The sequence below is a fragment of the Schistocerca piceifrons genome, chromosome 7, assembly GCF_021461385.2.
Source record: "Schistocerca piceifrons isolate TAMUIC-IGC-003096 chromosome 7, iqSchPice1.1, whole genome shotgun sequence".
NCBI lineage: Eukaryota > Metazoa > Arthropoda > Insecta > Orthoptera > Acrididae > Schistocerca > Schistocerca piceifrons.
This window is the reverse complement of record NC_060144.1, coordinates 583,627,133-583,652,700: the sequence shown is the minus strand read 5'-3', so window position 1 is coordinate 583,652,700 and position 25,568 is coordinate 583,627,133. Positions and strand designations below refer to the sequence as shown.

General features: G+C 42.1%; 1 protein-coding gene across 1 annotated transcript in view; it reads left to right on the top strand.

Annotated features, from left to right (window-relative positions):
• The window catches only part of LOC124804992 (neurobeachin), a 1,009,542-nt gene that overhangs the window by 247,625 nt on the left and 736,349 nt on the right, over positions 1-25,568 (top strand). Inside the window, exons 32-34 of the mRNA XM_047265386.1 lie at positions 680-827; positions 1,023-1,149; positions 9,686-9,822. Of these exons, the coding sequence (XP_047121342.1) occupies positions 680-827; positions 1,023-1,149; positions 9,686-9,822 (412 nt within the window). The remainder of the gene's footprint in view (positions 1-679; positions 828-1,022; positions 1,150-9,685; positions 9,823-25,568) is intronic.

Here is a 25,568-nt window from a genome sequence, read left to right as displayed (position 1 = left end):
CCAAATACCATATGATATAGACAAGTCCATTTCACCCTGAACATAAAACAATGATGAAGCTGGTACTGTAGATAAAAGATTGTAATACTGATATAGTGGAACAAAAGGCACTACATGCAGATCAGGAAGAAGTCACAGAGATAGGGCCACTTTTCACATGTGGGTAGAGAGATGCATGATTGACAAATAATATTGGCTTGAGAATGACCATAATGTATATAATGCTGCACCATGTGTATAGCTTTGTACTACTGACACTATAAAAGTGACAGCCTATCTGTATATAATAACTCTTGCCCTAAGAATAAAATAAAGGAAGGGCAACTTATTTACCTATAGAGGATTGGTGCATGGCACACAGAAACACGTAATAGAAAACAGTTAACACTTGCTTTTGAGCTCATGCTCTTTTTCTAGTAACACCACACACAACCACCATACTGTACAAGTTTGCAATAGCAGCGAGACTGTTGCCATGAGCGGCAGGATAGGTAAATGGTTGCCTTTCCAGTACTGTTACATGTTGCTCTATGAGCATAGATATGTATTGTAGAGCATGTAATTATATGGTACACAGTATACATCCAGTGATTGTAAGTTGCTTTTGAATATAGGAGAAAATACATTTAATATTTAGAAATGATATGTACAGCCACACTAAAATGTGTCATTGCTGCAGAATGAATGAATTCTGGAAACTGGATGCCTGGGAGGATGATGCTAGACGCAGAAAGAGATTTGTCCATAATCCGCTGGGTTCAAGCCATCCAGAGGCAACTCTTAAGGCTGCACTTGAACATGGGGCTCCAGAAGATGCAATCCTGCAGGTATTTTTGCATACATACCACTCTGCCAGTTCATAGTAGAATCTGGGTGTAGTAGAAGCGTATCACATTTATCCCTGGCACAGTTAAATGGACTGATACAAGTGCTGGTCATTTGCTTGTTATAGTTTCTGTAATAGGGGAGAACTGAACATAAGAAAGCTATTTAGGATATGGAGAAAACACTTTTGTTTCCAGGCAAGAGAAGAGTTCCATGCACAGCTCGCAGCATCCCGTGCACAACAGCAGCAATTGCAGTCTAATGATCTGATGGATGACAGTGAACTGCTAGCTGATGACCGTGATCTTGATGTTGATCTCACTGGTGGGTAATATTCAATCCTTGCAGTTTCCTTCCTTTTGCTGATTTCTGCAGTTCCACTAATCACCACCATACATGCACTCCATGAAGACATTTGGCTGGGTGGCTGATGGCTCCCCATCTGAAAGGATACAGATACAGCTCCAGAGCAAACATACTCGATCGGCACTGAAAGGTTTCCCTTGCTGTTAGGATAGCCTGTCAGCATTTAGCTAAGCATGTGACCTGCAGATGTAACATGCTGCATGAATGATACATGAAACAAAACTCAACACAGTGAAGCCAACAAAAAATGGGAATAACAGTGCCATTGTACACTGCATTGAATGGTGTACTGATGTTGGTAGTGACCTGTGGTCCAAAAGCATACATTGTTTCATGACTGTTGTCAATTTGGCTATTCTTATCAGCTACCATACTGAGTGTCTTCTGGGAGTGTGTGATTAGTGTGTAGCTGAAACGCATGTACTCCTAGTACTCAATCTCCTTCTGCTCTAATAAGAAAGAGCAAATTATCCAAGTAGTTGCATGTGCCAGTGCAGGGAAATGTACAGTTAATTTTATATCAAACCAAACAGAACTATCAGAAGTTTATAGAGCACCACATGAAAAACATGATTTCTATTTATTTATAGGGTGAGCTTAAAATAGATTTAATATGTAGAGTAACAGTTAAGGATCTGTAACTGACAAAAAATGGCATTTCCTCCCAAAATAATCTCCATTACTGATTGTGAACTTTTTGCTGTGTTTCACACTTGTAAAATTCAACACTGCATGTTTAAATCTCTGCTTCACAACTGTTGTAATAACAATGTTACAATGCGTCCATGCACTACATCATTCATTAACCTGAAAAAGCAGAAGTAATCTCAATAATTTGAAAGAACATATGAAGATACTTCTACTTTTGTGAAATGTCATCTTCACTTGGCCACTTTAAAAGCTATGTGTAAGCACAGAAAGAAGGGCACCTGAAAAGGGACAAGAAACTGAATGCTGTAGTAATAATAATGTCATGTAGAAATGCCATAAATAAATTTAATCCACGAAACAAGTAAAAAGAAAAACAATAATGGATGATAACTTGCCCATTCCTTTTCCAACACCAAAGACCAAAATCAGGTGAGAGGCCTTTCTTTGACCACTTTCTTCAACATGCAGTGCACTGGACTCCCCTCAAGGCATACAACTTTCAGGATAATAAAATAAGACAATAAATAAAAATGGAAGCGTATCTTTCTGTGCAGTGTTGTATAACTATGCATACAGAGTATATTTAAACTCTCTCAAATGGCACAAGAGGTATTTTAGGGATGTGTTTGACTGTCAAGATGTAAATAATGCATGATATCTACTGGCTCAATACAAAGTAATTTTATTTCATGTTGTTGCCACCCCAACTATTATGCAGGTACTTTAAAGTGGCAGTTTTAGGTGGGAAGTGTTGTTTTGAATTATGGTTATGTAAGATACTTGTAGAGGTTGAGTCTGAACTACTGTGTTTACAACACTGCCAACCTCAGCAAACAACTGCACTATGACTGTTAGTGAATGCTTTAAGTACTCCGCTTTACTTTTTGTGTTGTATGTTAGTGGTTGTTTTCTTTTCTTATTCTCAGATGTTTGAAGAGACTAGTTCTGGACCATAACAGGGTTTGAGTATGACCCTCATAACAGCATAGGGGATCAGTGACCCAAACAAGCGTTACATCAGTTCTGCTTTCATGGTAGCGTAGAGCACAGAACACAGACATAGTCCACCAGCAACATGAGATGGAGGCCTTAGCTCGTCCCCCACTCCAATCCTTTCCCTCAGGTGGTCTAAGTTCTCATTTGTGTACATTCTGCTGACTGCCATATCATAGTGTCGGCGCTATACCTTTGTATGTTTCTGCAAATAGTAAGTGTCATGTTTGCAAATAAAATGCATCAACTGACTCATAGTACAGTCTGAGGAAAATAAAGTTCAATGTCCTCCTTATATTTTCACCTACAGATTTTATGCTGCTGGTATTGTTTCTCGCCCACCTTGCATATGCAGAGCCTTTACTGAAATGTTAAATACACAAATATGCAGATGGTCTGGTTACTAACAGCTTTAGGAAGTGCAATTCCCAGTACAGCTAACAGAATCATATACACACATAAGTAGTAGCACCCTTAGGTCTTCAGTTTCCAGGCCCCTTCTTTGGGAGGGAAAGAGTAACTGTTTGGGGGAGTTAAGACTGATTGGAAAGGACAGTTTACTCAGAATGCAATCTAAGAGAGATTTGCCTTGTATGAGGAAGCAGAAAGACACAGATCAAGGAACAGGCATCAGAGGTAGTAGGAGGTCGAAAATAATCTACACTGCTGGCCACCGTAAATGCAACACCCTGAAGGAAGCATCCGAATCAAGTGAAATTTACACCATGGGTTTGCAGCGATGAGATATGCAACTGATTAGAATTTCAGCGCAGACGCACGTCACGCGCGCCTGTGGCGCCACCTCATAGCGCCATTTAAGGCTTGGCGATTTCGACGAGTGTACGTTCGGCACGTGTGTTTACCTTGTGGTTGTTTCACAAGACGATCAGTTATGCCTCGTAGACAACAGCGAACATCTTTTGATCAAGTATCCGAGTTCGACAGAGGAAGGATAGTGGCTTACCGAGATTGTGGATTATCATACAGAGAAATCGCTAGTCGTGTTGGACGAAACCAAACAACTGTAATGCGGATATGTGACCGTTGGATGCAGGAGGGTACGACGGACCGACGCGGTCGATCGCATTCACCTCGGTGCACCACTGCACGTGCTGATAGGCAAATTGTGCGCATGGCAGTGACGGATCGCTCAGTGACATCCAGAACCATAGCACAGCACATTGCATCTCTAACGCATCATCCAGTGTCTGCGCGTACCATTCGACGCCGTTTACAGCAGAGTGGTCTGTCCGCAAGACGTCCATTGCTTTGTCAACCATTGACGCAGAACCACAGACGTCTCCGTCGCCAATGGTGTGATGACAGACGGATGTGGACGGCAGAATGGAATGACGTCTTTACTGACGAGGCACGCTTCTGTCTGCAGCACCACGGTGGTCGGATTCGAGTGTGGAGACACCGTGGAGAGAGGATGCTGGACAGCTGCATTATGCACCGCCACACTGGTCTTGCACCGGGTATTATGGTATGGGGCGGTATTGGATATTACTCTCGCACGCCTCTAGTACGCATTGCCGGTACTTTAAATAGCCGGCGCTACATATCCGAGGTGCTGGAGCCAGTTGTCCTTCCTTACCTTCAGGGCTCGGCCACAGCCATATTTCAACAGGATAATGCGCGACCACACGTGGCTCGCATTGTCCAAAGGTTCTTCGTCAATAACCAGATTGAATTGCTTCCCTGGCCGGCTCGCTCTCCGGATCTTTCGCCGATAGAAAACATGTGGTCCATGGTTGCTCAACGAGTGACCCAGATTACATCCCCAGCTGCCACACCAGATGATCTTTGGCAACGTGTGGAAGCTGCTTGGGCTGCTGTACCCCAGGAACACATCCAACGTCTCTTTGACTCAATGCCGAGACGTGTGGCAGCGGTGATCTCCAACAATGGTGGCTACTCTGGCTACTGATTCTGGCAGGAACCACATGTCACAGACGTCTGTAAACGTAATCATTTGATACTTGGTCAACATGTTATCTTCAAAATAAATCTTGTTGTGCTACCTCTTGTCTTTCTTGGTGTTGCATTTACGGTGGCCAGCAGTGTATGTTCTCAATAAACGAGTCTGTGCGATGGTCAGACTATGGTATATCTGCCGATCCTCCAGTGTAATTGACATTTTAAATGTGAAAATTTAAAACTTCAGTTTTATGTTATCACCAAACCAGCCTGGTTGAGAATGATTGAACAGAAACCTTTAACCCACGAAGTGATTTTACCTAGAAAGAGAATTTTCTTGAATTCTGTGCAACGTCTTCTGCCAAGGTATGATGGTGGCTGTATGCTTCACATATCAATCTTTTTATAGATTTACAAACATCTTCTAACTTCTGCCTATTGATGTTGAACCAAGAATGCAACAGTAACTGTTTCCTCAGCATTTTCCAAATTATGTTATTAAACCATGGGTCTTTTCCATCCTTAATCCACTTACTTGGGACATACTTCTCCAAAGCATGATTTACAATCATTTTAAACTTTACCCTTAATTCCTCTACATCCATCATATTGGAACTAAATTATGTCCATTCATTGAAGTAGGTTGCTAACTACTGCTTATCTGATCTTTCCACCATAAAAACTCTCCTAGCCTTCTTGATGAATTTATTAACTTGACAGTTGTCACTGAGATAGCATCACGATTACATACTCTGCTATACTGACTCTGTCGATAATGTCAGGCATGTTTATAGCCACCTAGTCTAAAATATTTTCATTGCCTGTGAGTTGTCGAACAATTCTTGTAGAATGTGTTCAGAACCAATTTCACAAGACTGTCTGTCTTACCACCTGCAATGAATCCATAGATGTCCTTCTCTGTACTTGGTAGGTTACAGTTGGCTCCAACTAATATTGCATGATCAGATTCCTTCGGCACTACTAAGCATAGACTTTCTTTGAATGATTCTACAACTGTTATGTTGGAATTGGGTGGCCAGTACAAACATCCAGTGACTAACTTGGGCTCACTTAGACTCAGTTTTGACCTTTTTCCAGGTGCAATGAACATGACATTTAATGTAACAATATAAGGAAAGATAGATTGCTACCTACCATAAAGAGGGTATATTAAGTTGCAGACAGGCACAACTAAAAGACACTTAACACTTTAGCTTTTGGCCACAGCCTTTGTCAGAAAAGGAAACACACATATAAAGTAATTGCATTTCATGTTGTTGCTACCTCAACTATTATGCAGGTACTTTAAAGTGGCAGTTTTAGGTGGGAAGTGTTGTTTTGAATTATGGTTATGTAAGATACTCGTAGAGGTTGAATCTGAACTACTGTGTTTACAACACTGCCAACCTCAGCAAACAACTATAAGCACACCTCACACGTGCATGACTGTCATCTCTGGCAGCTTGGACTGGAATGCAACTGTCATGTAGAGTGGAAGTAGCAGTGTGAAGGGCATAAAGATGGGGAAGAAATAGTAGGGTATGGGTGAGGGAAGAGAAGAGCACTCGCTGGCGGTGCTTGCAGAGACTAGACTGACAACAGGCACAGTGTCAGGAGGCTGTGGGGCAGGGACAGGATGATGGGGGAGGGGGGACCAGGGAGCAAAAAAAGAAGAGGAGCAGGGGAGGGGGAAGATGGGCAGGTGTGTTGACAGAAGGTAGCATGCAGAGTGTGTGGGAGATGAGAATAGAGAGGAAATGATAGGACAGAAGAATGGAGACTGTTGGGTGGACAGTTCATTGCCGTGGGTTGTTAGTTATGACTACCAATGAGCTGTCTACCAGGAAGAATGGCCTCTGCCAAATTGTGGCCAAGGTCAAAGTAGACCAGCCACCCTGTGGCACGACATGCAGCTGAACATAACATGATTGATTTCAATGGCTGTATCACTACCCGAGCCATCTGGATTCTCCCCTCCACCACCAGCTTTTCTGAACTGCACAGGTGGGAGTTATCCTTACAAAACACAGTCTCCACTCCCAAAATTCTCTCTGCCTCAACCTATGGTAACATACTGTCCCTACAACCCCCCCCCCCCCCCCAACCACCCAACAGTTTCTACTCCTTCTTTCCTATCAGCTCCTTCCTGTTCTTGTCTCCCACACTCTTTGTATGCTGCCCTCTGTGAACGCACCTGCCCATTTTTTTCTTCCCCACTCCTCCCCATTTTTGCTCCCCATTGCTCATGTCCCTGTCCCACACCCTCCCGATGCTGTGCCTGTTGGCAGTCAAGTCCCTGCACGCTCTGCTAGGCAGTGCTCTTCCCCCCCCCCCCTCCCCCACCTTCCCCCAGACACACTCACACACTGCTATCCTTTCCCCTTCTCTGCCCAGTCAGTATTGCTGCTTCCATTCTCTGTGACATTTGCTCTCCGTTCGAGCTTCCTATAAGGACATTGAAGCCAAACAACAGGCATCATTGATGTCAATATAAGCCATAGCTTGAAGGTGATTGCACATTGTAACCTCATCAGCTGTAGGCAGGGCCTCCACCATATTTGGATAAGCCTCCTCCCCCTCCCCCTAGCTGACATAGTGAGCATGCCTTTTACAGCCCTGGGTGATATTTCTGTGAGAGGCCCCATAATGCATCTAGCATTGGAGTTCCTGATAACTAGCAAAACTTTCCTCCCTTGTGTCCCCTCTAACACTGCTAAAGGAGTGGCCAGTTTTTCAATTATAGGGCAAATGGCCACATGGACGGTCCCCCGCATTCATCTCCGCCTTGAGCGACATTAACATATTACAAACTGGTGCTCTTTCTGTTGTTAGTGTGATTCTCCTGTATGGGATACAGTGAAATCTAAAAATTTACCTGCTACCTGGCTTGTGCATTCAATTGAATTCCATTTTTTATTTTATAACTATGTTATAAAATTAAAAAGTATCATTCAAAAGGGCAATGGTATCATTCAAGGGGGCAATGAAACGATCCCAAGAAAGCAGGTATTACAAATGTGAAAATTACCTAACCATCAGTTTAATAAGCCATGGTTGCAAAATACGAGGCATGTTTTTTAAGTAAGTACCATTTTGAAATTAAAAAAAAAAAAAAGACGTGCTAAGATATCTCAATAATTTTATTTTTACATGAAAGCCTGTTCCTTAATTTACTTTTCTACATAATTTCCATCAATATTGAGGCACTTGTCATAACGTTGTACCAGTTTTTGAATACTCTCCTCATAGAAGTCTGCCGCCTGACTTGTTAACCACTGCATCACCATTGTTTTGACTTCGTCATAATCTTGAAGATGCTAACCACCCAGTTGTTTCTTCAAGTGCAGGTACAGATGGTAGTCACTGGGCGCAAGATCGGGGCTGTACGGAGGATGATCTAGGGTTTCCCATCGAAAAGATGTGATGAGATCTTTGGTCTGATTCGCCACATGTGGACGGGTGTTGTCTTGCAGCAAAACGATGCCCTTGCTCAACTTACATGGACTGTTGCTTTGACTCTGGTGTGATGTAGGCCACCCATGTTTCATCGCCCGTAACAATTTGGCTTAAGAAATCATCACCGTCATTGTGGTACCACTCAAGGAAAGTCCATGCACTGTCTAAATGTTTGAATTTGTGCACATCCGTCAACATTTTCGGTACCCAACGTGCACACAATTTTAGGTAATTCAAGTGCTCGGTCACAATGCCATACAAAATATTACAAGAAACATTAGGAAAGTCATCCCACAAGGAGGAAATCATAAAGTGTCTGTTTTCTCTCACCTTATTGTTCACTTCCTGCACCAAACTTTCATTAACAACCAAAGGACGCTCACTCCGTTGTTCATCATGCACATTTGTGCGGCCATCTTTAAATGCTCTCACCCACTTTCTTACCATTCCATCACTCATAATGTTTTCTTTGTAAACTGCACAGATCTCACGATAAATATCGATCGCTTTTAGGCCTTTAGCACTAAGAAATCTTATAACAGTCCATACTTCACAGTCGGCAGGACTCATGATTATCGGAGGCATCTTAAACACTCAGTAACAATGTAAACAAGGAAGAATCAGACTGTAATGGCATCAGTGCGTAGATTAAGGCACAGGCTTTCATGTAAAAATAATATTATTAAGATATCTTAGCAAGTCTTTTTTTAATTTCAAAATGGTACTTACTTAAAAAACACGCCTCGTACTAACGTTCTGAGGCATCAAGGGATCAGCAGCTTAGTATTGGAGGGCAGCGTGGAGGGTAAAAATTGTAGAGCACTAAGCAGATTCAGAAGGATGTCAGTTGCAATAGGTAGTTGGAGATGAAGAAGCTTGCACAGATAGAGTAGCATGGAGAGCTGCATCAAACCAGTCTCTGGGCTGAAGACCACATCAACAACAAGACAGTTTAAAGAGAATACATGGAATTAATACAAAAATCTCATGTTTATAATGTAGGTTTGCAAAAATTATTTTAGTTTTGGGGCTAAATTTATTTACATGTAAAAAGAAACATTTCAGAAAGGTGCCTTGGCAGCAGAGCCTGGAAGGAAAACAAGCAACAACTGAGGTGTCACATGTGACATACATGTTTATCTACCAGCAGTACATCCTGAGGCAGCATCTTCAGAGGGATGACTACGGCCAAGAGTGATTTCTGCTGTTTGTGAACTGCGGTCAGCTCCTCCTGCATCTGCATGCACTATGCGCACTCTCAATCTATACTACTACTAAAATTCACGTGAAAACATTAGGTAATTTTCATTTTGCAGAAGAGGAGGAACAGAGCTACATCTGGTGAATACGGCAGTTGAAGGACAACTCTCATCTTGCTTTTAGTTGAAAATTCCAGAATAATGTAGACTGTGTGTGATCATGCTTTGTCATGGTGGAATACCCAGTTGCTCATAATATATTTATCTGATTGCAGGTCCTGTGAACATCAGTACGAAAGCAAAGCTGGTAGCACCAGGCATTGTAGCACCTGGCATGGTATCTATTACATCAACAGAGCTGTACTTTGAAGTAGACGAGGATGATCCTGAGTACCGGAAGATTGATTCTGAGGTAAGTTTGATGTATTAGCAGTTTAGTTGTTTTCTCCTGAGTTTTGTTGTAATTGCTTGATTGCTGTATAATTTACATCATCCAAAAGAATGGACCTTTCCTTCAAACCCAAGATTTAGCATGAAAGACAGATATATGCAATTTATTTGACAAGGTGAGTAAAGAATTCCTCTTCAGATTGCAAGCTTTGTTTTTCGAAGAAGAAGATATTTTGAAAAATGAGTCGCTGGAGTCAGTCAAAAAGAGTCTTAAGTGGCAGCAGATTATTTTTGTCTTATTGGGAAGCAGTTGTTTTATAGCACTTACTTGAACCTGAAACGTACCATGATGTTGAATAGCTCCATTGTAATTTTATAAAATATTTCTGTCACTAACAATCTAGCAGAGGTGTGAAATGTCTTTCACTTAACAAGCTATTATTAATGCTAGTTTTTGTGACAAGGTTTTGAAACTTTGCTACCAACTACTGTGCATGCACCAAGTCTAGTTGCATGAGTTGTTGATGAAAAGAACCATGTTTTAGCTTGTTCCAACTTTGTTGACATGAAACTGGCAGTTGCATATAGTTCAATGTTAGTGATCATGCTGGTAGTGTGTCAACAAAGTTAAATATGAACTGGAGTACATAGAAAATTGTTAGCATCATAGACATCTGTGCTATGCATGGTTGTAAGATTTCTGTGATGCTGACTACAAAATAAGGTAGCAACGTATTGCTGCATTTGATGCCATCCTACCAGATCTGAACACAGATGGATGCTGACTCTGAGCTGCAAGGAAAATTCATTCCAGTGGAAATAAATAGACAAATGAATTATGAAACATTCAAGCAAGGAGGATTGTCCAGTCTCAAGCAGTTATCATAAGTTATAATGAGACTGTAATTTAAAAAATTTGAGGATGGCTAAATGAGAGGAAGTAAAGAGATCCAAGCTTGCTTCGTCACAGGTTGATTCTTAAATATTTTTGTTTACTGATGATAGTACCTTTGTAGTGAAACATGTTGAGTGCAACATAGGGAGTGTATCAAATACCGCAGTTCAAGACATAATTTCATGCCTTGTAGAAAATAAATTGATGCTAAATCACTATAAGATTCTCGTTTTACAGTTTCTAACAGGCAATTCGACTGAGATTGACATTTTGACTACACAGAATGGGCACATGATTATTGAGTCTGAAAAATTCAAATTTATGAGTGTTTAAATAAATAGTAAGCTATCATGGGAAGTTTATGTTCAGGAACTTGTTCAAAAGCACAATGCTGCTATATTTATTGTTACAACAAAGTGAAGGTTGAACAAAAAAATCAGTATACTTTGTTGATTTTAATTCATGAATGACATATAGTATGGTGTTCTGGACTAACTCCATCACAAAGGCTGTTTTTGGCATGGAATCAGGCAGTTTGAGTAATATATGGTGTAAGTTCATGAACATCTTGTTGATCCCTGTTCAGGAGTCTGACACCGGCTGTACAATATTGATGTCATTTGTTGTTAATAATATGAGAGCTTATCCCCAAGAATTAGCATCTTTAACTCAGTTAATAGTAGGAAGAAATCCAATGTGAATTTGGATCACATCTCATTGTCTCTTGTGCAGAAAGGCATACATCCATTTTCATCAAGCTACCATAAGAATTAAAACATCTTAGAGTCTAATCTAGCGAATTTGCTCTTGGAGCACTCCATTTATCCTGTAAGGGGGTTCCTGGGGAAAAAAAGAATAATTTAGTTCCTCTGTCATATTTTTGGTTATGGTAATATACACAAAGGTGACAAACATCATGGTATACCTCGTAATAATGTGTCGGACCTCCTTTTCCCCAGCATAGTGCAATAACTCGAGGTGGCATGGACTCGGCAAGTCATTTGGAAGTCCCCTGCAAAAATGTTTGATGGGATTCATGTCGGATAATCTGGGCAGCCAAATCATTCACTCGAATTGTCCAGAATGTTCTTCACACCATCTTGAATATTTGTGGCCCACTCACATGGTGCAATGTCATCCATAAAAATTGTGTTGTTTTTTGGGAACTTGAAGCTCATGAATGGCTGCAAGTCACCTCCAAGCAGCCAAACATAACCATTGCCAGTCAGTGATTGGTTCTGTTGCACTGGAGGACCCAATCCACTCCATATAAACGCTGCCTACACAATTATAAAGCCACCACCAACTTGTATGCCTCGTTGATAAGATGGGTCCGTGGCTTCATGGGGTCTGTGCCACACTCAAACCCTACCAACAGCTCTTACCAAGTGAAATTGGGCCCATCTGACAGGAACAGATTTCCAGGCACCTAGGGTCCAACTGATACGGTCACGAGCCCAGAAGAGAGGCTGCAGGTGATTTTGTGCTGCTAGCAAAGGCACTCGCATCAGTCATCTGCTGCCATAGCCCATTACTGCCAAATTTTGCCTTGCTGTCCTAACAGGTACATTCATCGTACATCCCACATTGATTTCTGCAATTATTTCATGCAGTGTTGCTTGTCTTTTAGCACTGACACCTCTGTGCAAATACTGTTGCTCTCTGTTGTTAACTGAAGGCCCTCGGCCACTGCATTGTAATACCTGAAATTTGGTATTCTCAGCACACTCTCGACACGGTGGATCTCAGAATATGAATTCCCTAACAGTTTCAGAAATAGAATGTCTCTCGTGTCTAGCTCCAACTACCCTTCCACATTCAAAGTCTGTTAATTCCCGTTTTGCGGCCACAACCACATTGGAAACCTTTCTACACGAATCACCTGAGTGCAAATTCAGCTCCGCCGATGCACTGCCCTTTTGTGCCCTGTGCCCTGTGCATGCGCTGCTTCCACTATTTGTGTATGTGCATAATGCTATCCCATGACTTTTGTCACCTCAGCGTACATTCACAGCTAGTCACCTGCATAGGATTCATCTGCATTTTATTTTATCACTGTTGTATCATGTTCTGGCTCATTCCATAACCATGGAGATTTACTCTTCAATTTGGTCCCATGGAATTAGAGTGTAAAATAAAGTGAAAAACAGAAATTGAAATGTACACCGTTGTCATCATATCTATAGTCATACATAGAACCCGTTCATAAAACTGATTTCATGAAATGAATTTTTCAACATAATGTTGTCATTTAAACTTGATTTTAATTGTGATAAACATCAAAAGTTTTCATTTGAATTGTAAAAGTACTGCTCCACCATTTTTTAAAAGTAGTATAGTCTCAGTGCTGCAATAAAGTACTGTGTTTTGCAATGTTACTGCCGGATTTATTATCAACATCAGAGCTGTATAACAGAGGAAGTAATGCAGCTAAATGACTTGTAAAGGAAACTTATTTTTGCTGTACAAGATCAGCTGCTTATTATTCACAGTAATTTCACGATAATGTTAAAATGAAACCATCATCACTTATTACTAAACTGGATGTGAGATACACAGTCTTCTTCCGACTCGGACCTTGTATAAGATGTGATCAAAAAGTAATAGGAAGTTGTTTTTCTTAAAGAATCTTTATTTACTTATCAACATCAGGTTTGTCCCCTTCAAAGTAATCACTATCAGATATAGTGAACTTGTGCTGATGCTTTTTCCAATCTTGGAAGCACTTCTGGAACTCACTTTTCATTGTAGTGTTCAGTTCCTTCAGTGATTCTGTTTTTATCTCATCAGTGGTGGCTAATGATGTCCTTTCATGATTCCCTTCAGCCTGGTTAGTAGACAGTAGTCACAGGGGGCCGTGTCCAGAGAATATAGTGGCTGATGCAGCATAAAAGTTTTGTTTTTGCCAAAAAATCATGAACAAGTATTGAGGTGTGAGTGGGAACATTATCAGGATGCAATTTTCACAAGTGGTTTTGCCACATTTCTGGTCATTTTCTTCAGATTGCTTCATACAAATGGAACGTGACTTCCAGGTAGCATTCCTTATTGACCGTATGACCTTAAGGTAGGATCTCGTGGTGCACTATCTCATTGTATGTGAAGAAAACAGTGAGAAGTATCTTCACATGTGATGGAATGTGTCGAATTTTTTTCGCTCTTGGCTCTTCAGGGAGTTTCCTTTGGGACGATTAGGCCTTGGTTTCAAAGTCTCATATACTCATGTTTTGTCACTTGTTATAACCTTCTTTAGAAGTTCTAGATCATTGATGAATTCATTCAGCTATTCCTGAGTGAAGTCTATGTGATGTCATTTTTCATCAGAATTCAGTAATTCTGGAATGAACTTTGCTGCTAGACATTTCATGTCCAAACCATGCAAAAAAATTGCTTGGCATGAGCCAAAGGATATGCTGACACCATCAGCCAACCTCTGATGGTGATTCGGCACTTTTGACAGAACCATTTTCCGTAGTTCTTCCACATCGCCATCAGTAATTGATGTGTTGGGGCATCCTGGTGGTCAACATCTTCAGTGTCTCCTTGACCCTCTTTGAAATATTTATACTGCCTGTAAACTCTTGTCTGATTCATAGTACATTTGTCAAAACCCACAGTCAACATTTCCAATGCGGTGCTTCCATTTTTCAAGCACAATTTAATGCAAATTCTTTGAACACCTTTTTCAAAAGTAAAAATTTGCTGAGCACTCAAAAACATGTGTAACCTTTTTGAATGTCAACAAGAAACTAAATATTCAAAATTGAAACTACAAACATACATCAGCAACATGTGTATGAACAAGATAAGTTTTTTTGAAAAAATCCCATTAAAGCCCATTAAATTAAAAAAATTCTGTTACTTTTTTATCACACTTCGTATGTTTTTCATTCAGGTCCATGGTGCAAGGTGTTCTTCATCTAAAATTCACTGCATATGTATGGGATTTTTCATTTACACGCATAACCCTTCACAACTGAGGTAAACATTGCAAGGTTTGTGTAATGGGCTATCAAAAAATTTCTGTTTGAGGACAATAGTGAAGCATATATGCAACATAGTGTGATTTCATTGCTGGTATATAAGCACTGACATGTAGGCAATGGATTAGTGTGGCATTTGTGTCTTTCCAACATTTGTCTGGTAAATGCAGAATCATGAACTATGGATGTTATTACCAAATGTGTCCATACAGGACCAATTCTTTTCTTGACTGCCAAAGGACAAACACTTGTAGACATCTGTCGGAGAATGAAGAATGTTGTGGGGCAGCATGCCTATTGAAAAATTAGGTTTTGTGCTTGTCACGATTCGACACAAGATGCATGTCGATCTGGAATGCCAGCCTCATCCATTACAGATGATGCCAGCTCAACTGGGAGACACTTGAGTATCCATCCTGTGGTCTGATCTCTTCCCATGCAATTATCATGCCTATAGTGTTTTTTAGGGTTGACGATTCCTGTTGGCTGAAGATGTGCAGTGGCAGTTACGGACTTCTTCAAGCAGCAGGAGATGGTATTTTACGAAATGGGTATCTTGAACCTGGTGTGTCGGTTGGATGAATTCCTCAATGTTCACAGCATATGATAGAATTTTGGCCAACCTTCTGTTAATGTTACAATGAGGGGGCGGGGGGAGTGCAAAAGCTTGACTCAACATGCAGATAAGCCATTGGAAGTTAGAGAAATATAGCAGACCATACTGATGCCGAAAATTCAGACGTATGCTGAATTTCTAATGTATTCATTTATCTTAATATTTAGGTAAGGATTTCCATTTTATCTTTTTGACACTACCTGAACCTTTTTTCTTTTTTTTTTCTTTTTTTTATGAGTATATAACAGCAGCCACATCTCAGATGTAGTGATAAAAAATTATGTTGCTGTAATGAACCAACTGTAAAACCACAAAAAGATAATAAGAGTGGAAATGCCCTCTGTAGTAACTATAGTAAAACAGTTGTACCTAGCAGCATGAGATGTGTGCAAGTGACAAGACCATGGAAATGGTAACATATATTTATGGCTTGTTAAATGAATTTCAGTGTCTAGTAGTTGAAGATAGTTGGAGAGGAAAAAAGTTGGCAAAGTAATAACTGTGCAATGATTTGTCATGTCTTGGTGACAGATGACTACAGGAATGAAATGCAAACTTTGCCTGGAGTTTCATTCGTATAAATCCTCAGTGGTGGTCCTTGTGATTTTATGCTGATCCTCACAAAGAACTGATTAGGAAAACATAATCACAGAATATCTCATTTATTAAAATGATCAGTTAGGCATATTTAATATTTAATTTGAAGATGGCCATTTAAACATGCTGAAAACGATCATTTGAATAAATGAGATATTCTGCGATCTTGAGGTTTTTTTTTTTTTTTTTTTTTTTTTCTAATTGATCATCAAGAACAGATCACTGTTACCTCCATGCCATGTTGGTTACAACTATCTCATAAAGAAGTTGTTCAGTTCCTAGAGATGTGTTGAGATGTGTGATATTCAGGCCTAGTGATTACGGAGACCAGGGAAGATATATTGTTTTATTATCACACTCATCAAACTAATGTAGGACACTTGTAGCACCTACTGAATATAGGCTGGAACATCAATGGATTCACTGTAAATGGTATAGACAGGCAGTTTCACAAAGTACTTTTGAACATGTTTTCCAAAAACTGCCTTGAACAGCTAGTTAGAGAGCCAAAAAACAATGGAAATATTTTAGACCTCGTAGCTTCAAACAGGCCTGATCTTATCAATGGTGTCGGTATAAAGACAGGGATTAGTGATCGTGGTATCATCATAGCGAAGATGGTTACTGAAGTTAATAAGTTCATCGAGATGGCTTTGAGGCTATTTTTGCTAGAAAGAGCAGATGAGCAGTTGTTAGAAAATGATGGTCATCATTTAGTTCCAGTGTGACGGGTATAGAGGAATTATAGGCAAAGTTTAACTGGATTGTAAATTATGCTCTTGAGTAAGTTCAGAAATTGCAATGTTGCAGTTGCATTATTGGTTCAAAAAATAATGCAGAAATTCTGACAAGCCAAAGTCAGCAGAAACAGGTGCCTCTGTAAAAAGAATGATGTGCAATGCGTACAGTAACTACCACTGGTACACTTTAGGGAAAGATCTTGCTGAGAACCAAAGAAAATTTTGGTCCTGTATAAAATCACTAAGCAGTGCAAAGGCTTGTATCCAGTCTCTTGTTGACAAGTCTGATATGGTAGTGGAACAGCAAAAGAGAAGGCAGAACTTTAAATCTCATTTGTTAGGAGTTATTCATGCAGGAGATCCTTACAAACAAACCATAATTTGATGTTACACAAACTCCTGTGTGGAGGACATAGTAATAAGCATAACTGGTGTAGAGAAGCAACTGAAAGAGTTGACAACAAATAACTCATCAGGTCTGGATGGAATTACAGTTTGGTTTTACAGAGAGTACTCCGTGGCATTGTACCACAAATCTCTCACCCCAGTGACCAGAAAAAAAGCATTGGTGACTCTTGTATATAAGAAAGGTAAAAGAACAGATCCAGAATATTACAGATGAATATCCTTAACATCACTGTGTTACAGACTTCTTGAATCCGTTCTCAGTTTGAATAAAATGAATATCCCTGAGACAGAAGAGCTCCTGTTCGAAAACTGGAGTGGATTTAGAAAATATCACTTGTGCAAAACTCACCTTGCCCTTTTCTTACATATCATCATGATATAGTGTGAAATGTGGATGAAGGCCAACAGGCAGATTCCATATTCGTAGATTTCCAGATGGCATTTCACGTGATGCCCCATTGTAGACCGTTAATGAGGGTACGAGCATATGGAATAGGTTCCCAGATATGTATGTGGCTCAAAGACTTCTGTCCGTGACAGCAAGTGCTCACCAGAGACAAGGGTATCATAAGGAGTGCCCTGGGGAAGTGTGATAGGACTGTATTGTTCAGGAAGGTGTTGTCACTGAGTGACTTTTGGAGGATGCAAAATGATTTAGACAAAATTTGTAGTCGGTGTGATAAGTGGCGGCTTGCTCTAAATGTAGAAAAATGTAAGTTAATGCAGATTGATAGGAAAGAGAAACCCGTAAGGTTCAAATACAGCATCGGTAGTGCATTGCTCGACAGAGTCACGTCGATTAAATATCCGAGCGTAATGTTGCAAAGCTATATGAAATGGAATGGGCATGTAAGGACGGTAGTAGGGAATGCAAATGGTAGGTTCGACTAACACGTATGTACTATGGAAGTCTTCGTGAACTCAAATGGGAATCTCTGGAGGGAAGACAGCGTTCTTTTTGTGGAACACATCTGAGAAAATTTAGACAACTATGATTAGCAGTTGACTGTGTATGTCTGACTGTTTGTCAGTGGAACAGGAAAGGAAATGACCAGTAGTGGTAAAAGATACCATGTGCAGTGCACCATATGGTGGCTTGCAAAGTATGCATATAGGTGTAGATGTTAAAAGATGCAAACCTCTGCTGGGAACGGTCCTGTGCTATCCCAGTGAATGTTGTCACATACAGCAGTTTCAGTGACTTCATAAGTTGGCTTGTCTTTCTAGAGTCCCAACTTGTGTTATCGATATTCAAATGGTTACAGAACCTTCACAGTTTTTCACAGTTTTAAGGTGACAGTTTGAATTGTGCCCTTCGTGTGGTGTTCCCCCATATGTTAATGGTACTGCAGCTAGATATACTCTGATGCCATCGTCAGACTCCTCAGCTAATTAAGCAGTGACCTACATGAGGCAGAGGAATTAATGCACATGTATTGCGATGACTCACTTTTTGACTGAAATTGTCCGTTTTATTTGGAATGTGTTGCCCCACCGGCAAGCGTGGCAATTCTTTGTAGTTGCTAAACATCTTTAGGAACTGGATGTGTGTCCTAATTGTTTCTCCCCCTCTCTGTATCCATCTCCTTCTTCCCCCTTCTCCCTCTGCTCTCTCTGTCCTCTTCCTCCTACCCCCTCTCTCCATCTCCTCCTCGCCATTGTCTGTCCACCTCCACCTTCCCCTTCTCTATGCCCATTGCCCCCCTCTCCCCCCCCCTTGATTGGTAAATGTACTCACCTAAATGAATGGATAGATGGGAAGGGGGTTATTGTTATGAGGAGTATGCTGGATCTCTGTGGATAGTAACTTCAGTGCTAGTCTTTCACATAGCTTTAATGTGTGAACGGGTAGGTTTTGAACAATTTAGATTCTGTAATAGTATTCTAACATAAGCCATAAGACATGATCTCAGGCTTCCTATTTTCTGTGAGGGAGAAAACAAAACAGCACATTGTTGTGTTTACAGTTTTTGTTTGAAATTGTATGAAAGGAGAAAGAATATACTGTATATGTGAGAAACAATTTGTCTAATGCCCTGCTGTCATAGTTGAAACAGGCTGTGAGAAAAAATGAGACCACACAAAATTCAAATGGCTCTGAGCACTATGGGACAACTTCTTAGGTCATCAGCTCCCTAGAACTTAGAACTACTTAAACCTAACTAACCTAAGGATACACACACATCCATGCCCGAGGCAGGATTCGGACCTGCGACCGTAGCGGTCGCGCTGTTCCAGACTGCAGCGCTGTAGCGCCTAGAACCGCTCGGCCACTCCGGCTGGCTGAAACCACACATCTGGACAGCACAGCACAACGCAGCATTCTCATTTTTGCGGTTGGTTTTAACAGCTTGGCATCTCATCTGCCTTGCCTGATATTAGTTTTATGTGATCATTCCACTTTAAATATCTCCAACACGTATTCATAGATATTTTGTGGATGTGATTGCTTCCAGTGATTGTTTTGCAATTGTGTGATCATGCATTGGTGGTTCTTTCTGCCTATTGATGTGCAGTGTTGTTACATTTATTTACAATGAAGGACAAGTGCCAATCGCTGCATTAAGCATCGATCCCTTGCAGGTCTTTCTGCATTTCACTACATTTTCTCGCATTGCAGCAACAGCATCGTCCACGAAAAGCCTCTCGGAATTTCTAATATTTTCGGCTGGGTCATTTATATATATTGGGGAGAGGAGTGGTCCTATAACAGTCCTTTGGAGGATTTCTTTCCATTGAGAATGACATACTCTGTCCTGTCACACCGCTGGACTGATATTCCGGGAACACGGTATTAACCTGGATGCCAGTAGCTACTACACTCCTGGAAATGGAAAAAAGAACACATTGACATCGGTGTGTCAGACCCACCATACTTGCTCCGGACACTGCGAGAGGGCTGTACAAGCAATGATCACACGCACGGCACAGCGGACACACCAGGACCGTCGAATGGCGCAGCATTTGTGCACCGCCGTCAGTGTCAGCCAGTTTGCCGTGGCATACGGAGCTCCATCGCAGTCTTTAACACTGGTAGCATGCCGCGACAGCGTGGACGTGAACCGTATGTGCAGTTGACGGACTTTGAGCGAGGGCGTATAGTGGGCATGCGGGAGACCGGGTGGACGTACCGCCGAATTGCTCAACACGTGGGGCGTGAGGTCTCCACAGTACATCGATGTTGTCGCCAGTGGTCGGCGGAAGGTGCACGTGCCCGTCGACCTGGGACCGGACCGCAGCGACGCACGGATGAACGCCAAGACCGTAGGATCCTACGCAGTGCCGTAGGGGACCGCACCGCCACTTCCCAGCAAATTAGGGACACTGTTGCTCCTGGGGTATCGGCGAGGACCATTCGCAACCGTCTCCATGAAGCTGGGCTACGGTCCCGCACACCGTTAGGCCGTCTTCCGCTCACGCCCCAACATCGTGCAGCCCGCCTCCAGTGGTGTCGCGACAGGCGTGAATGGAGGGACGAATGGAGACGTGTCGTCTTCAGCGATGAGAGTCGCTTCTGCCTTGGTGCCAATGATGGTCGTATGCGTGTTTGGCGCCGTGCAGGTGAGCGCCACAATCAGGACTGCATACGACCGAGGCACACAGGGCCAACACCCGGCATCATGGTGTGGGGAGCGATCTCCTACACTGGCCGTACACCACTGGTGATCGTCGAGGGGACACTGAATAGTGCACGGTACATCCAAACCGTCATCGAACCCATCGTTCTACCATTCCTAGACCGGCAAGGGAACTTGCTGTTCCAACAGGACAATGCACGTCCGCATGTATCCCGTGCCACCCAACGTGCTCTAGAAGGTGTAAGTCAACTACCCTGGCCAGCAAGATCTCCGGATCTGTCCCCCATTGAGCATGTTTGGGACTGGATGAAGCGTCGTCTCACGCGGTCTGCACGTCCAGCACGAACGCTGGTCCAACTGAGGCGCCAGGTGGAAATGGCATGGCAAGCCGTTCCACAGGACTACATCCAGCATCTCTACGATCGTCTCCATGGGAGAATAGCAGCCTGCATTGCTGCGAAAGGTGGATATACACTGTACTAGTGCCGACATTGTGCATGCTCTGTTGCCTGTGTCTATGTGCCTGTGGTTCTGTCAGTGTGATCATGTGATGTATCTGACCCCAGGAATGTGTCAATAAAGTTTCCCCTTCCTGGGACAATGAATTCACGGTGTTCTTATTTCAATTTCCAGGAGTGTATTTCCTGGGTCTTGTGAACGAACAGAACAAGCTGGGTTTCACAAGACCATTGTTTCTGAAAGCCATGTTGATTCCCACAGATGAGATTTTCAGTCTCCATAAATGTCGTAATTTAAACAGGTGCCGAAATTCTGCAACACACTGTCAGAGGTATGTATGTTTTCCAGTCATAAAAATGCTTATTTCCCCCAGTGTCCTACAGTACAACCATGCTAGAAGAGGAGCACGTATTTTCACATACTCTGTGGAGAATCATACTGGTATCCTTTCAATCCAGCGGTCTTTTCTCTGTTGAAAGATGGCATTGGTTCTCTGTCTCATGAGAATCATACTGGTATCTTTTCAGTCGAGCGTTCTTTTCTCTGTTGAGAGATTCCATTGCTTCTGTGTCTCATGGTCACTTATTTTGATACCTTTCATTTTGACGTTCATGCAACAATTTAATAGAGGAACTACAGTGTGATCTTCCACAGAGAACCAATTTTGGAAAAAGACGTTCAGTATTTTGTCCTTCTCACTATCGTCATCTATTTCAGTGTCACTGAGTGCCTCGACAGAAAGCCACAATCCGTTTACTAATTTAACGTAAGACCGAAACTTCTTAGGATATTCTGTCAGGTTAGACAGATTAGTAGAGTGCATTTTAACTCCAAATTCATTGGGAGGGCTTCACTAATTTCGGCTTAGATCGGTTTGTGTTTGTATGTCAGGCTGTGGCTACATTTAAATTCTCTTTATTTTCGTAGCAGCTTTTTTAGAGCTGTCGAACCACGATGGATCTTTCACGTCTGCACACGTCTTTCTAAAGTACTGTTGACCTTCACCCATTAATGCTCAACGTAATCGGTCCTGGTGATAAATTTTTCATGTTTACCACTCCCGAAATCCAGTTCTCGTCGATCTTTCTAAGCAAAAATATCGTCTTATCTACCTTTACATTCCTATTTATAGCCGTAAGAAGTGATGTTGCAACGGATAGGATCCCTGATTCCCTATTGTCCACCGAGTAAAAACAGTCGGGTCTGTTGGTGACCATTAGATCTACAATGTTATATTTACGCGTCAGTTCTATGATTAGCTGCTCAAGATAATTTTCAGATATGAGCTTTAGAATAGATTCGCTGTCTGTAGTACGCATCTTAATCACTTGAGTCTCACAGTCTCATTCACTGATAACATCGTATGTTTACGGCTATAAATCTCCAAGCTTTGAGTCTATCATTGGGATAAAATTCCAGTCGGAATTTAGAATTTCATTGCTTTTCAGATCTGGTTTCAAAAAATGGTTCAAATGGCTGTGAGCACTATGGGACTTAACATCTCAGGTCATCTGTCCCCTAGAACTTAGAACTACTTAAACCTAACTAACCTAAGGACATCACACACATCCATGCCCGAGGCAGGATTCGAACCTGCGACCGTAGCGGTCGTGCGGTTCCAGATTGAAGCGCCTAGAACCGCTCGGCCACAAGCGGCCGGCGATCTGGTTTCAGCCAGCTTCCTGTTCCATAGTACTATTTGGGCAACTGCTACAGTTTACAAGCGAGGCTGATTGTGAGATGTTTCCACAGACGCTCCAACTGTTAACTGATACCACAGGCTCTGTGCTAATACTGCAATAACCAAGAAGGTTAGAATATAATTTTCTTGACAGTAACATCACAGTCTAGTTAGACTATGGTAACATTTTCTTTCTCCGGTCCGCCATTATGAATGCTACTCTATTTAGTTACCGTAACTGGAATAGTATTTTGCCCAGTTTCGTGATAGATTTTAAATTACAAATTAATTTCAGACTCCAGCAGTTAAAAATATTATTTGTGGAAAAGAAAGAACTAACGTTTCTTACAAACGCCCGTGTCTTCACCATTGGAACCCGAATGAAATCGATTTGTATTGATCGGCTAGTTACTCAGCTGGCGGGTGACAATGGCGACAGTTAAACAGGAAGAAATTAGTGCAGACGTCTGCTTTGCGTCGTTATCGAGGGTACACGAGTGGGCCTTCGGCTCAGAAAGCCCATATTGTTGATGCTTCGTCGAATGGTTCGCACGCTGATTCTTGTTGATGGTCCAGGTACACTCCTGAAGTGGTCGTACGGGAAAATCCGCACTCCATCGCTTCCTCAGAGATGCTGTGTCCCATCGCCCGTGCGGCGACTGTAACACCACGTACAATCTCAGTTAAATACCTGCCATTTCAGCAACAGTAACCGATCTGACAACTGCGCCACACACTTGTCTTATATAGGCGTTGCCGACCGTAGCACCCTATTCTGCATGTTTATATATCTCTGTATACGCAAATCTGTACCAGTCTCTTTGGCGCTTCACTGTAGATCCGAGTATGAAGGAAGATTTCAGGGCCGGCCGCGGTGATCTAGCGGTTCTAGGCACTACAGTCCGGAACCGCGCGACTGCTACGGTCGCAGGTTCGAATCCTACCTCGGGCATGGATGTGTGTGATGTCCTTAGGTTAGTTAGGTTTAAGTAGTTCTAAGTTATAGCGGACTGATGAGCTTAGAAGTTAAGTCCCATAGTGTTCAGACCCATTTGAACCATTTGAAGATTTCAGGAGTATGGGACGAGACGAAGCATTAACAAAACAGAAAAAGCTGTTTGGCACTGAATCTGTACTGTGAGTTATCAACAGAATGTCATTACACCGAATTTGCTTACTCACGCATTTTTAACATAGCAAAATTAACTATAAAGCTATCACGTTGAAGAAGGAAAAGGAACCGCAGCCTCAAGTACAGAAAACTACTTTTGCCTATCCCACACTAGTGATGTATATTAATATTAACACAAGTGACAACGAAGAATAGAAGTTGACCGCATTTGTAATATTAGACAAATGTTTATAATCAGTGATTACCCATGTGTAGATAACGAGAATTTTCATTCACTGTATAGATGAGTTAGGTCCTGAATCCAAGGAAACAACAGACGTTAAGAAAAAATCAGCTGAAGTATGGATTCTTGATAAACTGCCCAGTGTCACACGCAAGTTCATTTCCCGTTATGTGACCCTATAAAGTAACTTTCTGCTTACAATTCGTGAGAGTGAATTTCAGCAAATTTCGTTCCATTACGGTAATTGCCTTGCGGTATTTCAGTTGAGACAGTCACGAATGTGAGAAGCGGAGGGAATGGCAGAGGATCGGAGAGTCAGCTGCGGCCCCGCTATGTATATATTTACACAGGGAACGCGGCCGAGCGTGCCGTGTAAATGATAGGCGTTGCGTGGCTCTGCCGTCCCGGCTGGCCGCCACGTAATTACAGCAGTCGCCGGCCAGACAGACAGCTGTCAGCTACCCCCCCCCCCCCCCCTACCCCTCCCATCGTTTCTAACAAGCCTGACTTGCCCAGGGAACGCTCCCGCCGCTACCGAACTCTTGGCACGTCAGTTACGGCGTGTAAACACGGTACGATCAGCGCCACCATTGAGGCGCTCAGTGCCGTTTAGGCTTCTCCTTTACTCGCTCTGTCATCTCTGTGCAGTACGGACGATGATGACAATCGCTTCACTATTCTCTTGCCTCCGTGAAGCCCGTGGTAATGCCGCCTCTATCGTTTGTCTGAGTGCTTCAATGAGTACGTCATAAACGTGGCAAAATATGATTTAGATGTAGCAAATTATGAGCAGAAAGTAACTAGTTTTGGGTTGAAACGCAATATCAGCGAATGCCTTACAATTTCAACACAGTCTCAATACAAGTTGTTGAAAATGTCACGTAACATTCCACCAGTGCGGACGGTATTTGCTTCGTGATACATTACCCGTGTTAAAATGGACCGTTTACCAATTGCGGGAAATGTCGATATCGTGTTGATGTATGGCTGTTGTAGTCAAAATGCCCAAAGGGCGTGTGCTACGTATGCTGCTCGGTATCCTGGATGACATCATCCAAGTGTCCGGACCGTTCGCCGGATGGTTACGTTACTTAAGGAAACAGGAAGTGTTCAGCCACATGTGAAACGTCAACCACGACCTGCAACAAATGATGATGCCCAAGTAGGTGTTTTAGCTGCTGTCGCGGCTAATCCGCACATCAGTAGCAGACAAATTGCGCGAGAATCGGGAATCTCAAAAACGTCGGTGCTGAGAATGCTACATCAACATCGATTGCACCCGTACCATATTTCTATGAACTAGGAATTGCATGGCGACGACTTTGAACGTCGTGTACAGTCCTGCCACTGGGCACAAGAGAAATTACGGGACGATGACATTTTTTGCACGCGTTCTATTTAGCGACGAAGCGTCATTCACCAACAGCGGAAACGTAAACCGACATAATATGCACTA